Source organism: Lactuca serriola, chromosome 1 (assembly GCF_051521515.1).
Source record: "Lactuca serriola cultivar US96UC23 chromosome 1, Lser_US96UC23_V15, whole genome shotgun sequence".
Lineage (NCBI taxonomy): Eukaryota > Viridiplantae > Streptophyta > Magnoliopsida > Asterales > Asteraceae > Lactuca > Lactuca serriola.
In genome coordinates, this window is record NC_136408.1 from 76,453,608 (window position 1) to 76,477,223 (window position 23,616).

Here is a 23,616-nt window from a genome sequence, read left to right on the forward strand (position 1 = left end):
TATTTGTGTTAGTACTCATTTTCAATAATACACATCTAGATGTCAAAATTTTGTAAACAATTTCTAAAAAAAATCTTCAAAATAGACTAAGAATGGATATAGAAAAAATGATTTTTTTCAATAATACACATCTAGATGTCAAAATTTTGTAAACAATTTCTAAAAAAAATCTTCAAAATAGACTAAGAGTGGATATAGAAAGAATGATTTTTGCAACTCCATAACAACATTTTGGAATATTTGTACATTCATTGTATTTGTGTTAGTTCAGAACGTAACAATGTCAGATTCCAAAATACTTTTATGTAACATGTCAGTAACCACCACCAACTCTAGAACAAATATAATTAGTTTAGAATGCGGTCTTTAGAGAAAAAAATAGTTATTTTTTAAAATTATGAAATAAAAAATTTCTTTTGTTAATTTCCTTGTCTATAAGAGTTATTTTAGTTAATATCCCAAATATTATTGCCTAGTAATATTTTTTATTAAAATATTTTCAAATAAGATATGTATTTAAAAAACAACAAATTTAATTATGAGATTATTAAATAGTTTAGATAGTTGAAAGTAAATTTGTTAAAATTATAAAAAGAATGTTGAAAGAAGTTACCACATCAAATTAGAGGTTAGTGTGGCGAAAATTCTTATTAATAACATTGGTCTAGGGTTGATTCTACCATTGTTGATACTTTTGTGAATCATCTACCTAAATATAAAAAAGACTAATTAAGAACTGATTTTAAAAACAGAAAATTCATTTTCTTATTCAAAGTTAAAAATTATGAAAGCATTAATTATGTTTATATTCCCGTTAATCGGTTAATGAGAACGAGTTGGTGTATGAACCAGGTACAAATAGAGATTGACCAAGTCAAGATTGTACAAGTAGTAAAGCATAAAGTACAAGAAAACAAAACATATCTAGCCAGAGATATCCCCCCATTGAAGTTTTGTCATGATTCCGACAATGGTGTCGGTGGGTTGACTGTAGGGACGCAGCGACGGAAGTGCTGACTTGTGGGTCGTGAATTGAGGTGCCGTGCCCACTTGTACATTTACTTTTCGTGCATTGGATGTTGTACACACAAAGAATAATTCAACCTTCATATGTGTGTGTCAGTGTGTGTGTCACATGGTATATGTAGGAGCCTGAGTTTGTGTGTTTGAGTATATATAAACACACATAGTGGTGGTGGATTGCGGTGGCAGATGGCGGAGTTCACACACTTGGTGGTGGTTAAGTTCAAGGAAGAGGTGGTGGTGGAGGATATTATCAAAGGATTGGAGGAGCTTGTTTCTCAAGTTGATATTGTTAAATCCTTTGTTTGGTAAGTCTACTGATATACAACTTTTAATGCATTAAATACAATTAAGAAACTCTTTCTTTTCTTTTTACGACTTAATTGATATAGATATAGATATGTTTCTTTTTAAGTGAATACATGAATCATGTCTTAATGGATTAAGCGGATCAAATGACCCTTTATGCATTCACACATCTATAGCCTTAATGATTTAAACTTTTAGAAACTAATTTTTCAATTATTTTTACAAAACATCATTTTTTTTACATGAATCATGTCTTAATGGATTAAGTGGATCAAATGACCCTTTATGCATTCACACATCCATAGCCTTAATGATTTAAACTCTTAGAAGCTAGCTTTTTCAACTACTTTTGCAAAATGTTATATTTTTATACATGAATCATGTCTTAATGGATTAAGTGGATCAAATGACCCTTTTTGCGTTCATATATCCATAGCCTTAATGACTTAAACTCTTAGAAGCTTTAAACTCTTAGAAACTAGCTTTTTCAACTACTTTTTCAAAACATTCTATTTTTATACATGAATCATGTCTTAATGGATTAAGTGAATCAAATGACCCTTTATGCATTCACACATCCCTAGCCTTAATGACTTAAACTCTTAGAAACTAGTTTTTCAACTACTTTTACAATTATCAGGTAGTTTTCAGTTAGAAACTAGGTTTTCCAAATAATCCTAACAAACCTTATTATACTCAATGTAACAGGGGAAAGGATATTGAAAGTATGGAGATGTTAAGGCAAGGATTCACACATGCTTTCATGATGACATTTGGCTCCAAAGATGATTTCACTGCTTTCCAAACTCACCCAAATCACATGCAATTCTCGGCCACATTTTCAGCCGCAATCGAAAAGATTGTGCTTCTTGATTTCCCGGTTGTTGCTTTCAAGACCCCACAGTAGCTGGTGTGCATGAGTATTTGACAATTTGAAACGATTTAGAGGTTTTCTAAATCGGAAGAATTAAGAAATTTTATTATGTGAAGTCTATGTGTTCTAGTTTTATGTGTGGTTTTCTTTTTTGAGATTTGATTATTGTATGAGGAACTCTTGTGGATTCTTGAATGAACCAAGATGGACCGGTTCGGAATAATTACAATTTTCAATGCACAAGATATATTGGTGTATTCCATGTATTTAATTAGAATAATAATATGTGTATTATGGTTGTAATTATCTTGCTTAAAATTGGCTGCTTTGAAACATGTGGATTGGCAATTTTAGATTGTTCGCATTTAGAAAAAGATTTGAAAGAACATCAAAGACACAAAGTGATAACCTTGACACATCGGAAGGAGTTAATGTGGTGACAATAACATTTTCTATATGCCCTTTCACTCTCATGTCGTATTGGACGATATGGACGTTTCATACTTTCATGACAACATCTTTGGACGATTAAAAAAAAAAAAAAAACACTATTTTCGATTTTACAGTGGCTTTATTTTCACTAGAACAATATTTTCTTCGCATTTACAAACATTATCGAGCCTAGAATTCTTCATCGTCTTGCGTAGGTCTAGTGATGGGGATCGACCACCGTCCAAGATGAGCGGTGTAGTTTATGCACCGGACAACGCCTCTTCCGGCGGTGCCATCGGGGAAATCGATGACGCTAATGCTACCGGCGTCCAGATGAAACGATCCCATCCACTCGTTCGTTAGGTTTAAACAATGACCTAATAACCCGATGTTAACAATCGGATCTCCAACTGCTACGACGACGTTTTCTGCTTCAGATTCGTTACATAACTCATCTAACACCGATTTCCACGCTATCCCTGATTTCTCCCATATTTCCCTCAATAATCCCTCTTCAATTTCTTTCACCCACCCCGATTCTAGACTTAATGCCTTAATCGATTCCTATTAAAAAACAAAAAATTAAAAAAAAAAAAAAAATTGTTTGTAATAGAAAGAAATAAACTATTTCTTGCAATTTACTTGCCTTTTTTGAACGATTAAGAATGTCTTGAATGTCAAGTTCTTTCATCTGCTTTGTTTCTACATATCTTGGCACACAATCAGCACCTAAACAATCAGCAGCTTCTTGAACCTTCAATCACGTGCATTTTCCCATTCAGACTAATCTATATACAAAAAGACGCAAATGCCCCTATAAAGACTTACACGAGCGATTGCATTAGCGGTTTCGGTTGGCGCGATTCTAGGGCTGCTCACTATTGATTTCACCTTCAAATCAAGAAGCAATTCTGCTGTTTTTTGTGACTACCATTTACATAAAACAACGTATTAATCAGACCATAAATACCATAATACCCTTTTGCATATTATCAAATTACAGGAAAACCTGTATAGTTCCAAGCATGTCCATAGGCATGTCACCGTTATCAGATTCAGAATCAGTACCCTGTTAAAAAAATCTCAAGAAAACCAAATTAGGGAGATTTAGAAAACAAACTAAAAATATTTTCACAGATTGATTTATTTATTAATATTAATATTACCTCAGGGATTCCATGGCAGACAAGTACAATTCGGTTACTAGCTTTCCTTCCTGCAGAGCTTCCAGAAGCAATGGGGGAGCTTGGAGTTTGATTTAATCTGTTAAGACATATATATGGAGATCCACCTTCAGGGTGTGGGACAAAATCTAGCACACTTACACCACAGTTGCTTTGAAGTAAAATTCTGAAGTACTCTGTTCCTAAACCTGAAGATTATTACATAAACAAGAATTTTTGTAAACTTATGATGTAGAGTTATAGAAATTGAAATACATGAAAGAGGAAGAACATAAGAACATAAGAACATGAGAACATAAGAACATGTACCCATTGCCGTAGCAACAAGAGCTTGATTAACAGCATTATGAGCAACCACAAGAACAGATCTGCTGTCATGGATTAAGATTTTGTTCCAGCAGTTTGAAGCACGATCCCATAATTCTCTTACGGGATAATGACCATCTATGTTGAAATTTGGAGCGTCTTTTTGCCATTGAGCAAAAGCTTCACCATATTTTGATATGCCTTCGTGCTTTAGGAGACCCTAGAGTACAGAAAAGAATTCTATGATACTGATCTAATCTTCAAACAAAGATGCTCGTGAGAAGTGAAACTAACTTGAAATGAGTATAGGTCAATCTCCCTCAAGTCTGAATCAGTGAGGATTTCCTCTTGTCGAGAACCCCATATGACTTCAGCAGTTCTTTTTGATCTTCTCAAGGGACTGCAAGTTTGAAATGTTCATTTCATAAATCTGAATCGACTGTTTGTGGAATCACAAACTGAATTCATACTGATATTTAAGTCCAGGGTTTATACTAATTGCTGTGACAATCAGAATGTAATTCTAATTTTGTAACCACACGAGTATCGTTTTATAATTCCAAGCCCTAATTTCATTAAGCTATCATGCGATACCAAATCAAAGAGCATAAAAACCTGGAGAAGCATATATCAAATGAGTCATCGATAAGCATTTGGCGGGATGTCTCGGCTTGAGCCTCTCCTTTCTGAGTAAGAATCGAGAAATCGGAGCTCCCTTGGATCCTACCTTCTGCATTCCACGTGCTTTGTCCGTGCCTCACCAAAACCACTCGCTTTGCAACCTTAACCGGAGGGAATGAGACTGAACCGCTAAGCGTGGAACTCAATTTCCGGTCATCTTCCGCCTCCGATGATGATGAAGTGTCGAGTTCTTTTATGCTTGATGAGGATGATCGAACTATGAAAGGACTAATTACAATCGGTTTGAAGGTGTGGAAGAGTAGTCTTGGGCTCCTACAGTGGAGGAGGAGTTGGTCGCCGCCGCCGACTAGAGGAACTCCGGCGAAGAGCATCGTTTTTGGCGGTTAAAAACAGTAATAAGAATTGTATGGTTACCGTTGCTTCTATCGGAGCAATATCACAGAATACCTATCAATTTTTGTGTTTTTTCACACGCCTATCAGATTTTAAGAAAATCATTATTTAAGAAAAAGATAATTTATATCGAATGCAAATATTATAAATTCATAAGATAATTATTAAATTTTATCTCACCACGGACTACCTAATTGACTAGGTTCCAACAAAAAAAATGATCTCTTCAAAAATATATATGATCCACACAAATTAGCAAATTTGAAGAAAGAAAATAGTGAAATATCGCTTTTTCATTTTTATAAAACCGTTTTTTAGCTTGTAGAAAATAATAATAATAATAATAATTTTCTTTAATTCATAAGGTTTTATAGTCGTTTAGTCATTAGAAGCCCAAAATTATTATTTTACCTTCTAGACATAAGTAGTTGTTGATTCATATCAGTGGGTGTACTTAACCCAAAATATCCCCAATAATACAGATTACAAAACAATTTAAATTTAAAACCAAAATATCCACAATAATATTACAGATTACAAATCAGTTTAAACAAATTGACTTATCAATCAATCAATCAATTTCTAATAAAAAAAAAAACCAAAACCAATCATAGTTCAGAAAGACATTTACCATTAATAAATTCAACAACCCGTGCAACTACATCACGAATTTCCACAACAGTTGCTTGTAAATTCTCTTTAAATTCTTCATGAATCGACTTTTCACCATCAACAAAATTTGATACACCTTTTATAAATATTGAAGGGACTTTCATGAGACTAGACACGTAAGCCAATGCTGCTCCCTGAATTTATTTCAAGATAACATATGTTCAAATCAAGATAAAACATTAGGTGTTAAAAAAAAACGTGACAAATATTATATAAAACAAAAAATGGTCGGAATGAATTAATGAAATGATGTACCTCCATATCTACAATTATTGCATCATTGGCCAAGATACATTTTTCATCTTGTGGAGACATGTCTAAAGAATCTCCCGTAGATAATTTACAAACCTGTGAGATTTTTATATATTTTAAGATGTTAAATGTGTTTAGAAAACAAAATAAAGATTATTTGACCTTATTTTTCACAGAATTTGGTAGATTGTTACTTTTAGATTAAGCTCTTTCACAAGATTTGGTGTGGGGAAACTCTTTCGTAAGCCAATTCCATATCTATCAGGACCCTGTGATTACAAAAAAAGACAAACATGAAACATTAAAAACATTATTACATGAAAGATTTTATTACATTAATCAACATGTTTAATAAACAATCAATACATACTGGAATTGGAATCCGTCTATCATGAAATGCAAGATCTGATACTAGGTACACATCAAATATGCATGCTCCTTTCACCTGATAAAAAAAAAAAAAAAAGATGAGAAACAAATTTGTAGATGTAATAAACAATCTAAATTACAAAATATAAAACAAAGGAAAAAAAATTATACTTTAAAGCCACCAGCAGTGCCAGCATTTATTAAAAGATCAGGTTTCAGTGCTTGAATAGAAGCATAAGTCACAAGAGATGCAGGAACTGTGCCTACACTGTTGATCCCTGAGAAGGAGGAAGGTATAAAAAGGGTATTTTAGTAATTTCATACTCATCTATGGTCTGTGTTATGAATGGTGTGCTGAGATTTATGAAAGAAAGCAGTTGAAACAAGAAACGAAATAGGAAAGTAAACACACACCAAAGTCGGGGTCTTTCCCTGGATAAATGACATTTAGATTAAGATCCTTGTAGCAACCATGATATCTGATCCAAGGGACATTTAATGGAAACCTGAAATAGTTTCATGCCAATGATTTATTAAGTGTAACTTGTATTCATAATCTAGAGTCCATTGATCTTCAACAGTATCAAACAGAAATGGTTACGACTCAATGGTTAAAGAGTTCCCATGGTTTGATTAACTGAAATAGGAATGAGGAACAAATAAGGAACGCTACAGTCGATTAAAAACAATTTGCAAGTTCTAAAATTCAAAAATGATAAAGTAATTGGATGAGATCCTCAGGGGAAAGTGAAAAGGATCATAAAACCTTTCAAACAGTTGGCAAATCGGAGTTCAAACTTCAAACTAGGAAGTAGATGGTGAGCGTCAAAGCAACATACATTTATTGATTGAGAAGAATTCGGGCGAGAAATAGAGAAACTCACAAAGTACCATCATCTCGTGAAAGCTTGAAGTGTTCGACAACCGGAAGCGCTTCTGAATCCATGGCTGCCGTTCATATCCATTCAATCGATGTTATAATAACATAAAGGACAGACATGGAGGTAGAGAGAAACTAGGGATTACCAGCGAAAATGAGAATCGTTGTAATCGGGCGTTTGTCATCTCCAAGAGGAAGTGTAGCCATGGCAGCCTCAGTTTTTTCCTATTCAAGTTTATGGCTTTTTCCTTCTCGGTCTATGGATTTGAGGTAGACGGATCCTCGACTGTTTATACCGCCGAACGCCGTATACAGCGTTTTTTGATCTAAATAAAGTTAAGAGTAAATTACACGAATGGTCCTTATAGTTTGGGTTAATTTGCACGTTTGGTCCAAACTTACTTTTTTAACTCGGAAGGTCCCTACAGTTTATTTTTGTTGCACGTTTGGCTCCTGTCTTATCTAAAAAGACTATTTTGCCATTGATTTTTTAATTTGTTTAAATAAGATGGATAGGTAAGCTAAGCTAAGGTGAGGTGAAAGTAGGATTGGAGATGTGTTTTTTTTAAATATATTAAAAAATCAAGGCTAAAATAGTCTTTTTAGATAAGATAGGGACCAAGCGAGCAATAAAATCAAACTGTAGGGACCTTTCAAGTTAAAAAATAAATTAGAGATAAAAAATGCAAATTACCCCAAACTATAGGGACCAGTCGTGTAATTTACTCTAAAGTTAACTTCCATCGTTTTTTTAAGGGCCAATTGATTTATAGACTAAAACTTGTTTATATATTTATATTTATCCACTTCAATTTTTATACATAATTTATCATTAAATTCATATAAATGTCGTTCAATAGATATTATTTTGACTGACAATCACATATCTAATTGGTTTCTAAAACTCTAGCACCTATCAAATTTCTAAATTAAAATCGATTCCAAAAACACATAAACACAAATGTAAGATGAAGCACAATGAATTAGTTCCAAAAAAAAAGAAGAAAGAATAAAAAAAAAAACCGAGTATGAAACTCCACATATAAACATAGTGAAATCTAGATTTAAACAAAAACAATGAAGCAAAGGCGTATCGAAGATATTATCTTACAGGTGGGTAATATTTAAATACTTTTATAAAATTTCAAAAACTAATACCGTTTTAAAATGCATAATTATGAGCGTGTTTTAGATTGTTTTTAAAATAACATATGATTTTTGAATTTTCCAATAAATCAAAATATGGCCAAAAGATGTTTAGCTAATCAAAAAGATATTTTAAAATAACTTTTTATATAAAAGGAAAAGTTGGTTTTTACCTTAAAAAGTCTTTTTACAAAAAAGATTTTTAATCCCCTTATATATTTAAAATGCGTATGTATATCTTCAAAAACGAACTTTTTTATATTTTTAAATGAAAGCACCTATTATAATATGCATTTTATTTCGTATATAATGCATATTCAAACAAAAAATACATGTTATATATATATATATATATATATATATATATATATATATATATATATATATATATATATATATAGGTTTAAATGTTTTTACTATTTATTTTATGTATGTAAGATTGATTCTGCAGCAATCGTTTTAGTTATTTTAAAAAATTTATTAATACATAATAAATGTTGAAAATTTAATTTACTCATTATATCTTTAACATGTAATATATATATATATATATATATATATATATATATATATATATATATATATACACTCTTTTAATAAAAGAAACCTTAAGTTGATACATGTCTCTTTTCTAAACCCCATTATCTACCACATGATATATTTCTAGACCCTTATCAAATCGTTTTCTCGCCCATTATAATTGATGCTCATATCAAATTTAAATATTCTCTCCGTCCCAAAATTATAGTCCATCTTTTATTTTTGGTTTGTCCCAAAATAATAGTCCACTTCTAAAAATAAATAACATTTTTACCAAAATACCCCTTATTGTTACTTAACCAACTAAGCATTTAATGGAACATTAAATGTAAAGTAAGGACAAAACTGTCATTTTATTATATAAAGTTGGTGGTAATTAATATTTCCTTAATCTGTCTGTTTTTTGTCTGTGGACAATAACTTTAGGACGGAGGGAGTAATAATTTCCATTTTCTATTCAATAACTTAATCCTTGCTTTTTTGGGATATTTATCTATTGCTCCAACAAATAACTTCCTCTAAGTTAAAAAGGTCGGCCCAAATTTAGGCCTGAGCCAAAACAATAAGGAGGCACCTACATAGAAGATTTAATTTAATTATATATATATATATATATATATATATATATATATATATATATTAATGAAATTAAAACTAGTTGTCTTTAATAAAATATTTAAAAACTAAATTAGATATTTTATGAAATAACCTTCTCGATAAATGAGTAGTTAAATTTTAAAAAAGGTCTAAGCATTACACATATAGATTACAAAGTCAATTTTATTTTTAACGGAACTATTATAAATGAAACCACGTTTTTTAGCCACAAACATATTGACAATCACATGTGTAAGGATCAGAACATTTTCCGTATGTAAAATCCCCCTTCAAGTCTCGACAATAATTGCTGCACTTCCCATCTTGACAGCCAGTTGGCATTGTTGAAAAGTTGTGACAAACCTTAATGTTCATTTTCCTATTGATATTCCTATCACCTAAAAAACAAATGACATAATTAAGCAATTTGTGATATAAAAACACACTAAATCGAAAAAAATTTGATGTATAAGTTACCTGTTGTTGCGATTGATGCTTTTGTTGCGATTGATATTGTGATAAGTATTAAAAGGATAGCATACTTGTTAACAAGCTTCATGATTGGCATTTGTGTGTTTTTATATCGATTTCTCTTGGTTTAACAATGAGTTGAAGCAATCCTTCATAAAATTAGGTATTTATAATTTTTAGAGAGCCAAATTTGTTCCACAGTTACCCTACATATTCGATCATTAATTAAGGAGTATATTATTATAATTATAAATGTTAATTCTTCCTAATTAGAAAGCACACACATGATATCTCATATCAATCATATCATACATAATAAATACATTAAAGACTTACCAAAAGAAATAAATTATTTTTATTTATGATTTATGAAGATTCTAGTATAAAACTGTCTTTTTATACCATTAATCGAGTTAAATACATTTTTTATTACGTTAATTTCAATTATTACATTAAAAATTATGTGGATTTTATTAAAAAAGAAAAACAAATCATAAAATGATATATGAAAAAAAAATAATTCTAAATAACTACAAAATGACATTTGACAAACTGAATGAGAGTGTAACAAGTGACAAATAAACCTTCATTTAGTAGAGAGGGTAAAAGAAATAATGAGCTTTAATTTTGGGAATTTTAAAATTAAAAGGTAAGTTCATTAATAAAATTGATATTCATTTATTATTATATTAATTGCAATTATTACATTAAAAATTATGTGGAATTTATTAATAAGGAAAAAAACTCATAAAATAACATATGTAAAAAGAATTAATTCAAAATAACTACCAAACGACATTTGACAAATTGAATGAAAATGTGACCAATGACAAAAAAATCTTCATTTATTAGAGAGGATAAAAGAAATAATGAGCTTTAATTTTGGGAATTTGAAATTAAAACGTAAGTTCATTAATGAAATTGATATTCATTTATTACTACATTCATTGGAATTATTATATTAAAATATTATATGAAATTTATTTAAAAAAAAACACATGTGGAAAAAGAATTAATTCAAAATAACTACAAAATGACATTTGACAATTTGAATGAGAATGTGACAAGTGACAAAAAAAAACATTCATTTATTAGAGACTAGTTGTGAGGCCCATGTATTACATGTGTTAATTTAAAAAAAAAACTAAATATAAAATTCAAAATATTTGAGAACTTTGAATTTATAAAAAAACAATAATGAATTATTATAATGGAAATGTTTTTTTATCTTTTAAATTAAAAAAGTAATTTAAATAAATAAAAGAAATTAATGATCTTTAATTTTGGGAATTTTGAAATTAAAAAGTAAGTTAATTAATGAAATTAATATCCATTTATTACTATATTTATTGCAATTATTTCATTAAAATATTATATGAAATTTAATAAATAAAAAAACTCATAAAATGACATATGGAATTTAATAAAAAAAAAATCATAATTTGACATGTGAAAAAAGAATTAATTCAAAATAGCTACAAAATGATTTGACAAATTGAATGAGAGTGTGACAAGTGGTAAAAAAAATCTTTATTTATTATAGAGTATTATGGTATCTTTAATTTATAGAGTCTAAATTAATGATATATTGAAAAATGAAAAATGAAGTAAATGACAAGTATAAAACAAATATCTTAAAATTATGAAAAAATAACATGTGATATAATGCATGAGAGAATGACATGTGAGAAATTCATTTTCATTCATTAAGGAGGATGTTAAGAAAACTGAAGCTAATATGCGGACCAAAAATGTTAAGAAATTTGTCAAAATATAAAAATAAAGAAATTAAATATCATCTTACCATTTTTTTCACTTATCTTTCTACCATGTCAAATAGTGACAAATGTCATATTTTGATAAAATTAATAATGTTTTAAAACACTTGTTATTATTTTTAAATGAAAGTACTTATTATAATATGTATTTATTTCGTATATATATATATATATATATATATATATATATATATATTCTCTTTTAATAAAAGAAATCTTAAGTTGCCACATGTCTCTTTTTTAAACCCCATTCTCTACCACGTGACATATTTCTAGACCCTTATCAAATCGTTTTCCCGCCCATTATAATTGACGCTCATATCAAATTTAAATAATAATTTCCGTTTTCTATTCAATAACTTAATCCCTGCTTTTTTGGGATATTTATCAATTGCTCCAGCAAGTAACCTGCTCTAAACATAAAATCAATGTCTATTTTTTTTCCTATTTTGACAATGATCTCTGCTTATTTAAGGGCTTGATTAACTACCCTAATGATCGGTTTGTAAGGTAAACTCTGATATGAGAAATATTTTCTTGCAAATTAGGTTTTATGTATTAGGTTAAATTCCGTTTGACTTTGGTTGCAATTTTTCAATGGGGTTCTACAAGGTACATATCGAATTTGTGATTACTTTCCCTTGTAAGTTCTTTGATAGCGAAGGAGTTTTATGTAAGTCTATTTCCTTGCTTTTTTTTCTAAAAGAGGGCATCTAGTTCCTACATATACACACTCTATTGTGTTAAAGTAAGTACGAATAAAATAAAATGGAGTTAGTCAGAATAGTTGTGTCTATTATGTGTGTTTATGTTCATGTTTCTTTTAAATCTATTTGTAGTTTGTATATGTCCAAGGTTGAAGACGGTTTATTGTTTAAGAAAGTTTCGATTGGGTATTTATTGCTTATGAAAAAAGATTGAAAATAAGAGATACCCAATTGGAAGAAAGTTTCAAAATTCATGAGTTCGTTAGAAAATGTTGATTTTTTTAAAACCTTGAATTTTGTGATTTGAGAGTTTCAAAATTTTGAACGGTAACTTTGTTGTGTCATTTTAATAGCAGACGACAATGTCATGAATTCTATGTTTTTATCATTCTAGTAATGGAAAGACCTTTTTACATCACCTGTTAGCAAAAAATTATATTGTTCGGCTTTTTTATAGAACTGATATATATATATATATATATATATATATATATATATATATATATATGCATGTATCTAAGTATCTAGCTACTAAATGAAATTCATCATTGGCCTTACCTTGGTTCTACAAAGGGGAAACAAAGGAACATCAAGATTGTTCTAAATGATGCTGAGGTCTTAGATGCCTAATCTATAGCGTCAGATAGTAACATAATTTTATATTTGATCATGGTTTATGAGCAGTTTTCAGTTAGATGGTCATAATACCCTTCGTGAGAAAAGCTCATGTTAATAAGATAATTTTTCTAATTCAATAACAAAATTATAAACTTGTAGCTGACTCTACTTAATTACATTATAGTTGATTCGTCTGATTATAAAGATTTTAAGTTTTAGTTGACTCTGATGAGCATAAAAATTAAAGAACAATGCTATTTCTTGCATTTAACCATGATTGGCCAAATGCAGGAAATGTTAAAACCAATTTCGCTATATAAGTTGCAAATCATCATATTTTCATGTAACTTCTTTGATCTGTTATAAACAATGCATTACATTTCTTCGCCATGTCATTTTTATTTCTATTTTTTTTATAATCATGTGTTATATTTATACAATTTTGTCAAAGAAAGGTTTGATGATACTTTCTGATTTATCCAGTGATGGAGGTGTGACTGGTAGCTATTTTGAGTGGTTAAAGTATTAACAGTAAACATGCTTTAATTTCCCCACCAATGCATATGTTTTTAAGATTATTGCTATGATTTTATGATATATATATATATATATATATATATATATATGTATATATATATATATATATATATATATATATATATATATATTCTATCAAGATTTGTTTTTTTTTTCCAATTTTACCCGAAAGTGTCGATTTAAAGGTTGGATCACATGCTAATAATTTTTAGGAGGAATTTCATATATACCCTTATTAAACATTAAAATATCATATTTGTCCGATTTAATTCGTAAATATCATATTTATCCTTTATAAACATTCAAAATATCAAATTTAGCCAAATCCTTATTTTTAACATTTTAAAACATTTTCTAGTCTTTTTTAAATATATATTTTATAAGTTGACTATTTTACCTCTCTTGTATACTATTGGCTATTAGATATTTCTTTTAGTTATTTTGAATTTCTACCGATCTATTTCCGCCGAAAATTTTATGGGCTCTTCCACTTTACATCATCCACCAACAATTATATTATAGGAAGAATTTTGTTATCAACTTGTAGAACAAACTCCATGGACTACTTTCACATCAAACTCAAATAAGGTGTGGCTGCATGGCTAGTCCTAATTCGCTGATAATAACCTATTTTAATCCTAAAAACCCAACAAAATAAAGTTAGATATAAATTATTAGTATACCAAAACAATATATTATTATAAAAGATCAACTAACATTAAAAAAAATCATAAAATGGAAAAAAGGTTCAATAGAACTATTTAGATATAACGCTTTACATGGTCACGATCAACACACATAACATGCGACATTCAAAACCCTAATGGTTGCCGAAATCGGATATTCAACCGAATAATGGTGAAGTGGACAATGAATTAAAAGTTAATAAATTCAATAGAAAATAAAAAGAAGGATATAATCATGGTTGTTAAAATCGCGATCCTGATCGTAGGATCGTACGATCATATGATCCTATGTATGAAAAACGATCCGGATCGTAAAATGATCGTATTTGGGGTAGAATCGTAGGTAGGATCGTAAGATCGTAAGTAGGATTGTAGGATCGAGATCCGATCCAATCCTACCTTCCCTTGATTTTTTTTGAAAATGATTTTTTTACCACTTTATGTCTTTTACCCTTTTCCAATCTACCATTTATCATTTTTTTATTGTGACTTATGACTAATATTTTGAAGTTTTTATTACTTTTGAACGAAAAATTAAAGTCTGAAATATTTTTCATGAATAAATATTATAAATTAAAATTATATATTTTATTTTGTGAGATCTTAGGATCTTACGATCCATATCTTGCAAACCTAAAAACGATCATAGATATGATTCCGATCTTGACAACCTTGAATATAATAGTCAATTTGTTAAAAAAAGATTTAAAATAATTATAAAATGTTTTAAAATGTTAATAATAAGGATTTCGACAAATTTGATATTTTAAAAGTTTATTAAGGATAAATATGATATTTGGAAATTAAGTTGGGTAAATATGATATTTTGATATTTAATAAGAGCATATACAGAATTCTCCCTAATTTTTAACACTTAGGTGTTGTTTTTTTTTGTCTGCAGATATTCTTGGCATCTTTTGTCTGCGTCGCGCATACCACGTGCAAATATTAGGCTTCTCAGACTGTTTATTTTTTTTAAAGACTACAGACCTAAAAAAGTATGTACCTCCTCTTCTTAGCGCAGATGTGAACCAGTGTCTTTAAACATCTTCAGACATCTTCTAGCCTAAATCACATATATTTTTCTTTTCTTTTCTTTTCTTTTTATTAAATTTAGATTTATTCAAACTTTATATATGATAAACAATTTTTAATTAAAAAGTTACAATACTTAAAGAAAATAAAAGTTTGATGACATAATCATGACATTTGTGACAAATTTATAAATAAATATTTAATTACAATAATGATCATTGGAGCTGTTATATAGATATGAAAAAAAGCCTAATGTTGTCTTATATTTTTGTGCCATATTTTATCAAATATTATTTAATGCAATATCATTCATTTATTGGAAAAATTATTTATGGTCAGCTTTTAATTGATTTAATTGAAAAAGTAAAATGAAAATTTTCATTTAAAATCAAAGTTTATTTCCATCATTTTCACTACAAGAATAATTATCTATAGCGACAAAGGTTAAAGGGACGACCGTGGTCGTCGCTATAGGTGGAGCTATGGGGTGACTTGTCGTTCTGTTTACCAATTTTTTTTGACCTTCTGAAGCTAGGTCTCGTCCCTCATTCACAATCGCATTCCATTCACCCTCTCTCTCTCTCTCTCTCTCTCTCTCGAACGATCGAGATTAGGATGAAAGGTATCATCTCAACGATGCTTTTCTCTGGCTTGCTCGTACTTGACGCTGCCGACCTCCACAACGACCACCGCCTTCACCGCCTGTAACCTACGACCTGCTGTCTTCAGGAGGAGAATTTGATTTCCATGTGTTGATTCCGACTCCTAGTTCTATCGATTAACAGTTTCAATTTCCCTAATTCCAGCTTCCTCTCTCTGTTCATCAACTCCCATTTTTTCTAGGTATGTCTCACTAATTTTGTTATTGGGTTACTGGTTTGTGATGTGTTAGTTAATTTAGGGTTACTGATTTTTGTAGACCCACCTCAAGAAAAGTTCTATCACAATGCACTTCCTCCATCCACTACTAGAAAAGTGAAATAGAATACAGGGAGATAAAATACGGTTATTAGTATCCCCGTATTAGAAAAGTTTCATTTAGAATACAGCTTAAATACGTTGTATTCCTTTTATAGCTTAGAGTACGATTAACGAGAGGTTAGAGTACAGCTGAAGAAAAGTTAGATTACATCGTTTTGTACAAATTTCATTCCTGTACTTCAATTTTTGACATGACCTTAGCAACAATGGGCATTATTCTTATTATTTTGTAGGCTTATTGCTATATGAGCACTAACTTTATTTTAAGTGCATTGGATACTCATTGGTACCATAGTGGATTGTTAAATTTTACCTATTATTTGAACGAGATACTACTTACTCAACAATCATTAACAATGCAAAATTTGTATTGTAATGTTAATCTTTAGGTGGGAATTAGTATGCATAAGGGGGAGATATTTTGGGTTTGGATTGTCATTCAACCCATTGGTGAGTACATAAGATTTATATGTCATTGAACCTGATTAAATGCTATTACCTTGCTCTCATTACTTATTTCATGTGCATACAAATCATATTGCATGTTTGTAACGCCTGTGTTTCCGGGCTTGCCATTTTTAGCAATGTAATAGTCTAGGTTAACCTTTGTAACCCGTTTTGAAATAATAAGAGTGTATTATTTGAGTATTATGTGTTTTGTGCTTAATTGCTTAATTATGTGGTTTGATTAATTAAGAATAAAAATAAGCGTCAAAATTAAAGTGTAAGATAAACTTGATATCTTTGGTTAATGTTGTAGTTGTAACAGCCCGGAATCTCAGGTATTGTTAAAATTATGTTTTTGGGGTGTTTTAAGAGGGGACTCGGCGAGTTGGAGCCTAGACTCGCCGAGTAGGGTCGCAGACCTGGTCGGGGGTTCGCGACTGGACTCGACGAGTCCAGATATGGACTCGGCGAGTCTGCGCTGTTTAGCGAAAACCCTAACCGCTCAGGTTTGGGACGTATAAAAGGGACTTATTGGCCGTCATTGTTCATTTTAGCCTTCTGAGAGGAACCCTAAATCGATTGTGTGCATCTGGAGCAAGGTTAGAGGCCATTGGTGATTTTGAAGGAGTTGTTGTGCAAGGAAGAGAAGGGCTTGGCTAAAGGAACAGCAAGGGAGTCACATTCTGAGGATTGGGGACACGAAGAGTACATCATCCAGGTAAGAATTCGAGTATACTCTGCTATGGTGATGTGTTTAGAGAATTAGGGTTTATGGAACCCTTTTGTGACTAGATTGTATGTTACCCTAGTCCCCCAAGCGATTGGAACCCTGTATTGGGACCTTTGGAGGTCCAGAATGTCCCATGCCTGTGCATTTCGGGAATTGATGAAGGTTTTGGATTGGAATCCTTATGCCTTAGGTCAATATGTAAATTATAAGTCTTGGGGTGTATCATGAGCACCGAAATGAGGACCTTACGTGATGGATCAGTCTAGGAAGGCCAGACCAATGAATAGTCGGAGCAGTTCTGACCTTAGGAAGCAGTTTGAGCGGTTGCATGGCATGGACTCGCCGAGTCCGATGAACAGACTCGGCGAGTAGCTTGAAGAATAATTGGGACTCGTCGAGCTGTTCTTCAGACTCGGCGAGTTGAGTCGGGGTGGCCCCGCGATTCTTCCAGGAGTAACTCGTCGGGTCAAGGAGGATGCTCGACGAGTAGAAGGGGAATCTTAGAGGATTGGAGGACGTCTAGACTCGCCGAGTCACCATGGCACTTGCCGAGTCCGGTTGAGTTGACCGTTGACCAGAGTTGACCTATGTGTGACTTATTAGGGTCAGTTAACTTAGAAGATAAAAGTGTTAATAAGGGATATATGATGTTATAGGGAGTTGTAGCTCGGCGGATCGAGCACGAGTGATTTCAGGATTTGCTAGCTTTCAGCATTCACGAGGTGAGTCTTCTCACTATACTGTACCCGGAAGGGTTTGACTGTGTGACCGGAAGGTCGGATATGATATGTGATATACGTGCTATATGTGGTAAGTTAATTGTTATGCGTGCTATGTATGTTTATGTGGGCCGGAAGGCAATCAGGTATGGGCCGGAAGGCGAATATGTTATGGGCCGGAAGGCGTTGTGTTGTGGACCGGAAGGTCAGGGCCTAGAAAGGCGTATGTGCGTAAGTTGTATATTGGGGAACTCACTAAGTATTTATGCTTACAGTTGTTATGTATGTGTTTCAGGTACTAGCGAGGACCGTGGGAAGGCGCCGGCGTGATGTGTACACACTGATTGATGTTTTGAGATCTTGGGAATTCTATGAATTGTATTTTGACATAACACTTGGAATAATTATGCTTTGTTTGAATGAAAATACTTTACTTTTGAAATGAAAAAATTTGTTTGAAAAATTTGCGTTGTTACAGTAGTAGTTGAAACGAGGTTTCCGAATATATAAAGAACGCCCAAATCTGACTTCGTACGAGGATGTTATGATTTATCGAAGTTTCGGCTTAGCGGTATGCAGCCTGAAATACTCGATTTGAGATCGAGCGGTTTTTAGCCGAAGCAATCTAAACGAGGATCGAAGGTCTCGTTGTTGGTATCGAAGTGATAAAAAGTTAGGCGAGAACGGACGTCAAACGAAGAAGTTATGAATTTATAACGAAAGTTTCTGTCCCGGCCTATTAAAAATAATTAATAAAAAATAAATTTAAAATTAGCCGACGGAGTCTAAACGAAAGTTGTAGAGCGTAGTCTCACCTACGCGTGGATATAACGAACGTCGAAAACGGAGTTCGTATGAAGAAGATATGAATTTCCGAAGTTTATTAAATATTTTGTATTTAAATTAAATCTTTAAATCCGGTATTATCTGAAGGGGGGTCAGCGATCCGATCCGAAGTACGCCCCGCGTACTCGTGTATGCCCCGCGTACTCCGAAGTTGTCGACACTCGCAGTAAGTGGCTTCGGATGACGCATGCCATTACGTTTCGGACCTGTACGCCCCGCGTACTGCGAGGCTCCAGCCTCCTATAAATAGGATGCGAGGGCAGCCGATTCTTTTGTTCATTTTCTCTCTTCTCTCTCCCGTTTTGCATCGTTTTGCGTGCCAGAAATACCCCGAAGCCCCGGTATTATTCTCGAGCCCCGAGGCAAGTCCCGAGATCCCGAAAATCCTGAGAAGTGCGGTTCCCGAGTCGAAGCTCTGCCAGCGAGAAGTTCGATTTTTGTAGAGATCTTCCAGATCTGCTGTGGATTACTACTTCTGCAAGTCGTAGTGCTGTCCGATCATCTTCTGATCAAGTGAGTGTATACTACCTTTCATAAACACGATAATAATACAAGTATGGTTCGAGTGTATTAAGTATATTGTTGTTTATATGTGTAAGTGCGTAGTTACTTTCTTCTAACGCATGATTATGATGTATTTTATACGAAATACATGTTATGTGTATAATTTGTTGTTATGTGTATGAATGTATATTCACCCTCTTCCATCTCATAGATCTGAATTGCTTTCTATGAAATACGTGTTATGTGGGTATGCCTCATCTGTTATGTGGAATATATATTGAATGAAAATGCTATACAGGTTTTAAACTATGTATGAAAATATATATTTTTATCTACTAATATGTTGGGTAGAACATGGGTAGATAGTTGGTGTGTAATAAAAAGATGAGAGGCCTCGATGTTGTTGTTGTTGTTGATCTAGTTATTCAGCGGAGTATGGATAACGATCACGGACTCTTTCTAGACAGTCCAGTGGAACGCTAGCAGGTTCATAACCTGTAGGTGTTGTGAACGATGTGTTCACCGGTGTACTCTATCCCCCTCATGGTTGCCTTTAGGATATTTATTGTTGAGGAAACCCCTTAGCAGTGATGTCCGTCCCGATGAAAATCCTAGATTAGGTCCCTTGAGATAGATGTTGTTTTAGGGACGTAAAGTGAGGATAACGGGAATGGGTAATCAGGATAGTGATTGGTTGGTGAAATTAAATATAATTAATTTATTGTAGGTTGAAAACCCTATATGCTCATCAGACTCCCAAGCCTGACCCACTCAGTTTTAATTGTATTACAGGTAGTGGCGCGAGGGCATAAGATGGTTGAATCATCAAGTTGTTTTGTTTACAAGTCTGTATATGTATATATTTGTTGAATGACTTGTAATGTTATCGTCTATGCTTTATAGTCTGTATCGGAACATGACATCCCGAGTTTTGATTATATAATGAAAATGCATCTCTTGATGAAATGCTTTGATAAATATTATTTTATCATGTTTTGTTTTGGGAACAAATTCCGCGACTCTTTCAAATCAAAAGGATTTACTCTGAAATTATTTAAAAGCATAAATGAAAATCGGTCTTTTCTGGCCGTGATTTTTGGGATGTTACAATTGGTATCAGAGCATTAGTTTAAGCGAACTAGGAATTTGTAGGATTTCTAGACTTAAACTTAGAATGCTAAGTGGAATTTTGAGATGTGTGTCTGTTGGATTTTAGACACGAGCACTAGTTTATTTTAGGAAAGTTGCCTAAAATGCTTTTATGTGCTAAATGTTATATGTTGCCATATATGATATTAATTGTTCGGATATACGGTCTGTTGCCGACCGGATCTGGAAACCTTATGTGTGTAGGATTCTAAGCGTATGCCTATGTTATTAGAACTAGCATGTAAACGTTTCGGAGTAATAAGGATGATTTGAATATCTATCGTGGATGAGGATCTAATTTCACCTTATTCGGTGTGTAGATCAAAAATGGTGAGAACAAGGAGTGGCGTTGGAAACGCGGATGAAAACAGGAATCAACCGCCAGTTATTGAGCAAATACCTGTTGTAGCAGCAGCACCAGAACCAATAACAATGGTTGCGGTGCAAGCAATGATTCGGGCTATGCTAGCCGAACAAAGGGAGGAGATGCGACAGATGTTGCATGATAATAGGGATGAACCTATTATACCTATTGAGGAACCCGAATTGATTCCCGAGCAATCGGAGGAAGGGAACAATAGTCGCATTATGAGTCAAGTTGGGACTCAAGGAGAACGAAGGAACGATCCGGAAAGGAGAAACAACAAGGATGGGCGAATGTACAAGAACTTCTTGGGCGCCAAGCTGCCAAGTCTTTCTGGAAGCCCAATGCCTGTTGAGATAATGGATTGGATCTCCGAAATGGAGATGGTATTTGAAAGTTGCGACTGTAGCAACAAACAGAAGACCGTCTTTGCAGTTAGACAACTAAAGACTGGAGTCTTGAGTTGGTGGAAGTTGTTGGCAGATACTATGCCACGAGGAGAAGCCCTGAAAATGTCATGGGAGGAGTTCTTGGAACAACTAAGGGTGCAGTATTGTTCAGAGATAGATCTGATTGATCTGAACAATGAGTTCTAAAACTTGAAGAAGGGGAAGATGAGCATAAATGACTATGCTACTGCATTTACTGAGAAAATGAAGTTGTTTCCGTACCTAGTGCCAACGGAACTCTCCAAGATTGAGAGGTTTGCTAATGGACTGCCTGCCGACTTTGGTCCGACAGTCAAGATGGCAACTACTCTGAAAACGGCTGTTCGTGCAACTAAGAATGTGGAGGCCCAGCAGAAGGAAAATGTTCTGGAAAGGATAGATGTTGGTGAAAAGAGGAAGTTCGATGGAACTTCAGGGTCCAATAAGAAAAACAAGTTCTCGAAGTCTGGTTCGAGGGGAAGTGGAGGTGAAGCGAAATGGTGCGACAAATGTAAGAAGAAGCATCATGGAAAATGTGAGGTGGCGAACACATGCTACAAGTGTGGAAAGCCAGGGCACTATGCCAATGAATGTACCCTCACTAAGAAAGTTTGCTATGGTTGTGGTGAGGAGGGACACATGTCGAGGGACTGCCCGAAGAAGAAGGAGGCAGCTAGACCCAACATTCCACCAAAGCCAAAGGCGAGAGCATTCCAGATGACACTGGAAGCTGCTAAAGATGAAGCTGATGTCGCTTCAGGTACCTTTCTCGTTAACGAATTTCCTGCCCAAATTTTATTTGATTCTGGAGCCAACTACTCCTTTATATCGCATGAATTTGGTAGAAAACTAGCTTTGCCTGTTGTTAGACTAGATAATGCCTTATTAGTCGAAGTTGCTAGTGGCAAGTTTGTACCGGTTAGCCATCGTATGAAAAACATCTTAATTGATCTGAATGGGAATAAGTTCCACGAGGAATTATTGCCTATCGAACTAAATGGTTTCGACATCGTTTTGGGAATGGATTGGCTTAGCGCCAATGACGCCGAAATTTTATGCAAGAAGAAAATAGTCAAAGTAAACCCGCCTGGGAAAGATTCGTTTATGGTGTATGGGGCAAATGCAGAGTGAATTCTGGAATCATTTCATTGATGAAAGCCAGAAAATGTTTGACTAAGGGGTGTACATCATATTTAGCATTCGTGATTGATGCTAAGAAGGAAAATAAGGTGATGCAGAATATTCCAGTTGTGTGTGATTATCCGGAAGTATTTCCCGAAGATCTTCCTGGATTACCGCCTGATAGACAAGTGGAATTCCGTATTGACTTGTTTCCAGGAACAACGCCAATTGCAAAAGCACCTTATCGATTAGCACCGGCGGAGATGAAGGAGCTAATGATGCAACTTCAGGAGTTATTGGACAAAGGTTTCATTAGACCTAGTTCGTCACCGTGGGGAGCTCCGGTGTTATTTGTAAAGAAGAAAGATGGGAGTATGAGAATGTGCATTGATTACCGAGAGCTGAACAAGGCAACAATAAAGAATAGATATCCGTTGCCAAGAATTGATGACCTGTTTGATCAATTGCAAGGTTCGAGCTATTTCTCGAAGATCGATCTAAGGTCAGGATATCATCAGCTAAAAGTAAGGGAGCGGGATATTGAGAAGACTGCATTCAAAACTAGATATGGACACTACGAGTTCTTGGTTATGTCGTTTGGACTAACCAATGCTCCGACAGCATTCATGGATTTAATGAATAGGGTTTGTAATCCTTTCCTTGATATATCCGTGATAGTGTTCATAGACGACATTCTGATTTACTTAAAAAGCCAAGAAGAGCATGGCAGACACTTGCAAGAAGTGTTAGAAGTTTTGAAGAAGGAGAAGCTGTATACAAAGTTCTCCAAATGTAATTTTTGGATTCGTGAAGTCCAATTCTTGGGTCACGTGGTCAACCAAGAAGGGATAATGGTTGATCCAGCAAAGATTGAA

The 23,616-nt window shown here is 33.1% G+C and overlaps 3 protein-coding genes across 3 annotated transcripts; 1 reads left to right on the top strand and 2 right to left on the bottom strand.

The window, feature by feature from the left end:
• Positions 1 to 1,155: 1,155 nt before the first annotated feature.
• LOC145092903 (Stress responsive A/B Barrel Domain-containing protein) lies at positions 1,156 to 2,463 on the top strand. The gene is made up of 2 exons (XM_079030905.1): positions 1,156 to 1,331; positions 2,041 to 2,463. Exons 1-2 carry the CDS (start codon positions 1,213 to 1,215, stop codon positions 2,237 to 2,239), a joined length of 318 nt encoding a protein of 105 aa, XP_078887031.1. The 5' UTR covers positions 1,156 to 1,212; the 3' UTR covers positions 2,240 to 2,463.
• Positions 2,464 to 2,589: 126 nt separating this feature from the next.
• LOC145092896 (phosphoglycerate/bisphosphoglycerate mutase family protein) lies at positions 2,590 to 5,267 on the bottom strand. The gene is made up of 8 exons (XM_079030894.1): positions 4,744 to 5,267; positions 4,423 to 4,528; positions 4,132 to 4,348; positions 3,805 to 4,010; positions 3,648 to 3,707; positions 3,467 to 3,565; positions 3,285 to 3,392; positions 2,590 to 3,202 (listed from the first exon to the last, which is right to left on the bottom strand). The coding sequence occupies exons 1-8, from the start codon at positions 5,139 to 5,141 to the stop codon at positions 2,828 to 2,830; spliced, it is 1,569 nt and encodes a 522-aa protein (XP_078887020.1). The 5' UTR covers positions 5,142 to 5,267; the 3' UTR covers positions 2,590 to 2,827.
• Positions 5,268 to 5,663: 396 nt separating this feature from the next.
• LOC145092914 (5'-methylthioadenosine/S-adenosylhomocysteine nucleosidase-like) lies at positions 5,664 to 7,630 on the bottom strand. Its single transcript, XM_079030913.1, has 8 exons — positions 7,483 to 7,630; positions 7,341 to 7,404; positions 6,871 to 6,962; positions 6,628 to 6,734; positions 6,458 to 6,532; positions 6,282 to 6,356; positions 6,091 to 6,183; positions 5,664 to 5,969 (listed from the first exon to the last, which is right to left on the bottom strand). Exons 1-8 carry the CDS (start codon positions 7,541 to 7,543, stop codon positions 5,772 to 5,774), a joined length of 765 nt encoding a protein of 254 aa, XP_078887039.1. The 5' UTR covers positions 7,544 to 7,630; the 3' UTR covers positions 5,664 to 5,771.
• Between the last annotated feature and the right edge of the window lie 15,986 nt (positions 7,631 to 23,616).

Excerpts from the sequence above, each read along its gene's own strand:
- LOC145092903 (XM_079030905.1), top strand. The coding sequence starts at position 1,213 with ATGGCGGAGTTCACACACTTGGTGGTGGTTAAGTTCAAGGAAGAGGTG. Across the intron at positions 1,332-2,040 it reads ATTGTTAAATCCTTTGTTTG|GGGAAAGGATATTGAAAGTA; the intron begins GTAAGTCTACTG and ends TCAATGTAACAG.
- LOC145092896 (XM_079030894.1), bottom strand. The coding sequence starts at position 5,141 with ATGCTCTTCGCCGGAGTTCCTCTAGTCGGCGGCGGCGACCAACTCCTC. Across the intron at positions 3,393-3,466 it reads CCGCTAATGCAATCGCTCGT|GTTCAAGAAGCTGCTGATTG; the intron begins GTAAGTCTTTAT and ends ACGTGATTGAAG. Across the intron at positions 3,203-3,284 it reads TTCTTAATCGTTCAAAAAAG|GAATCGATTAAGGCATTAAG; the intron begins GCAAGTAAATTG and ends GTTTTTTAATAG.
- LOC145092914 (XM_079030913.1), bottom strand. The coding sequence starts at position 7,543 with ATGGCTACACTTCCTCTTGGAGATGACAAACGCCCGATTACAACGATT. Across the intron at positions 6,735-6,870 it reads AGGGAAAGACCCCGACTTTG|GGATCAACAGTGTAGGCACA; the intron begins GTGTGTGTTTAC and ends CCTCCTTCTCAG. Across the intron at positions 5,970-6,090 it reads CAATAATTGTAGATATGGAG|GGAGCAGCATTGGCTTACGT; the intron begins GTACATCATTTC and ends AAATAAATTCAG.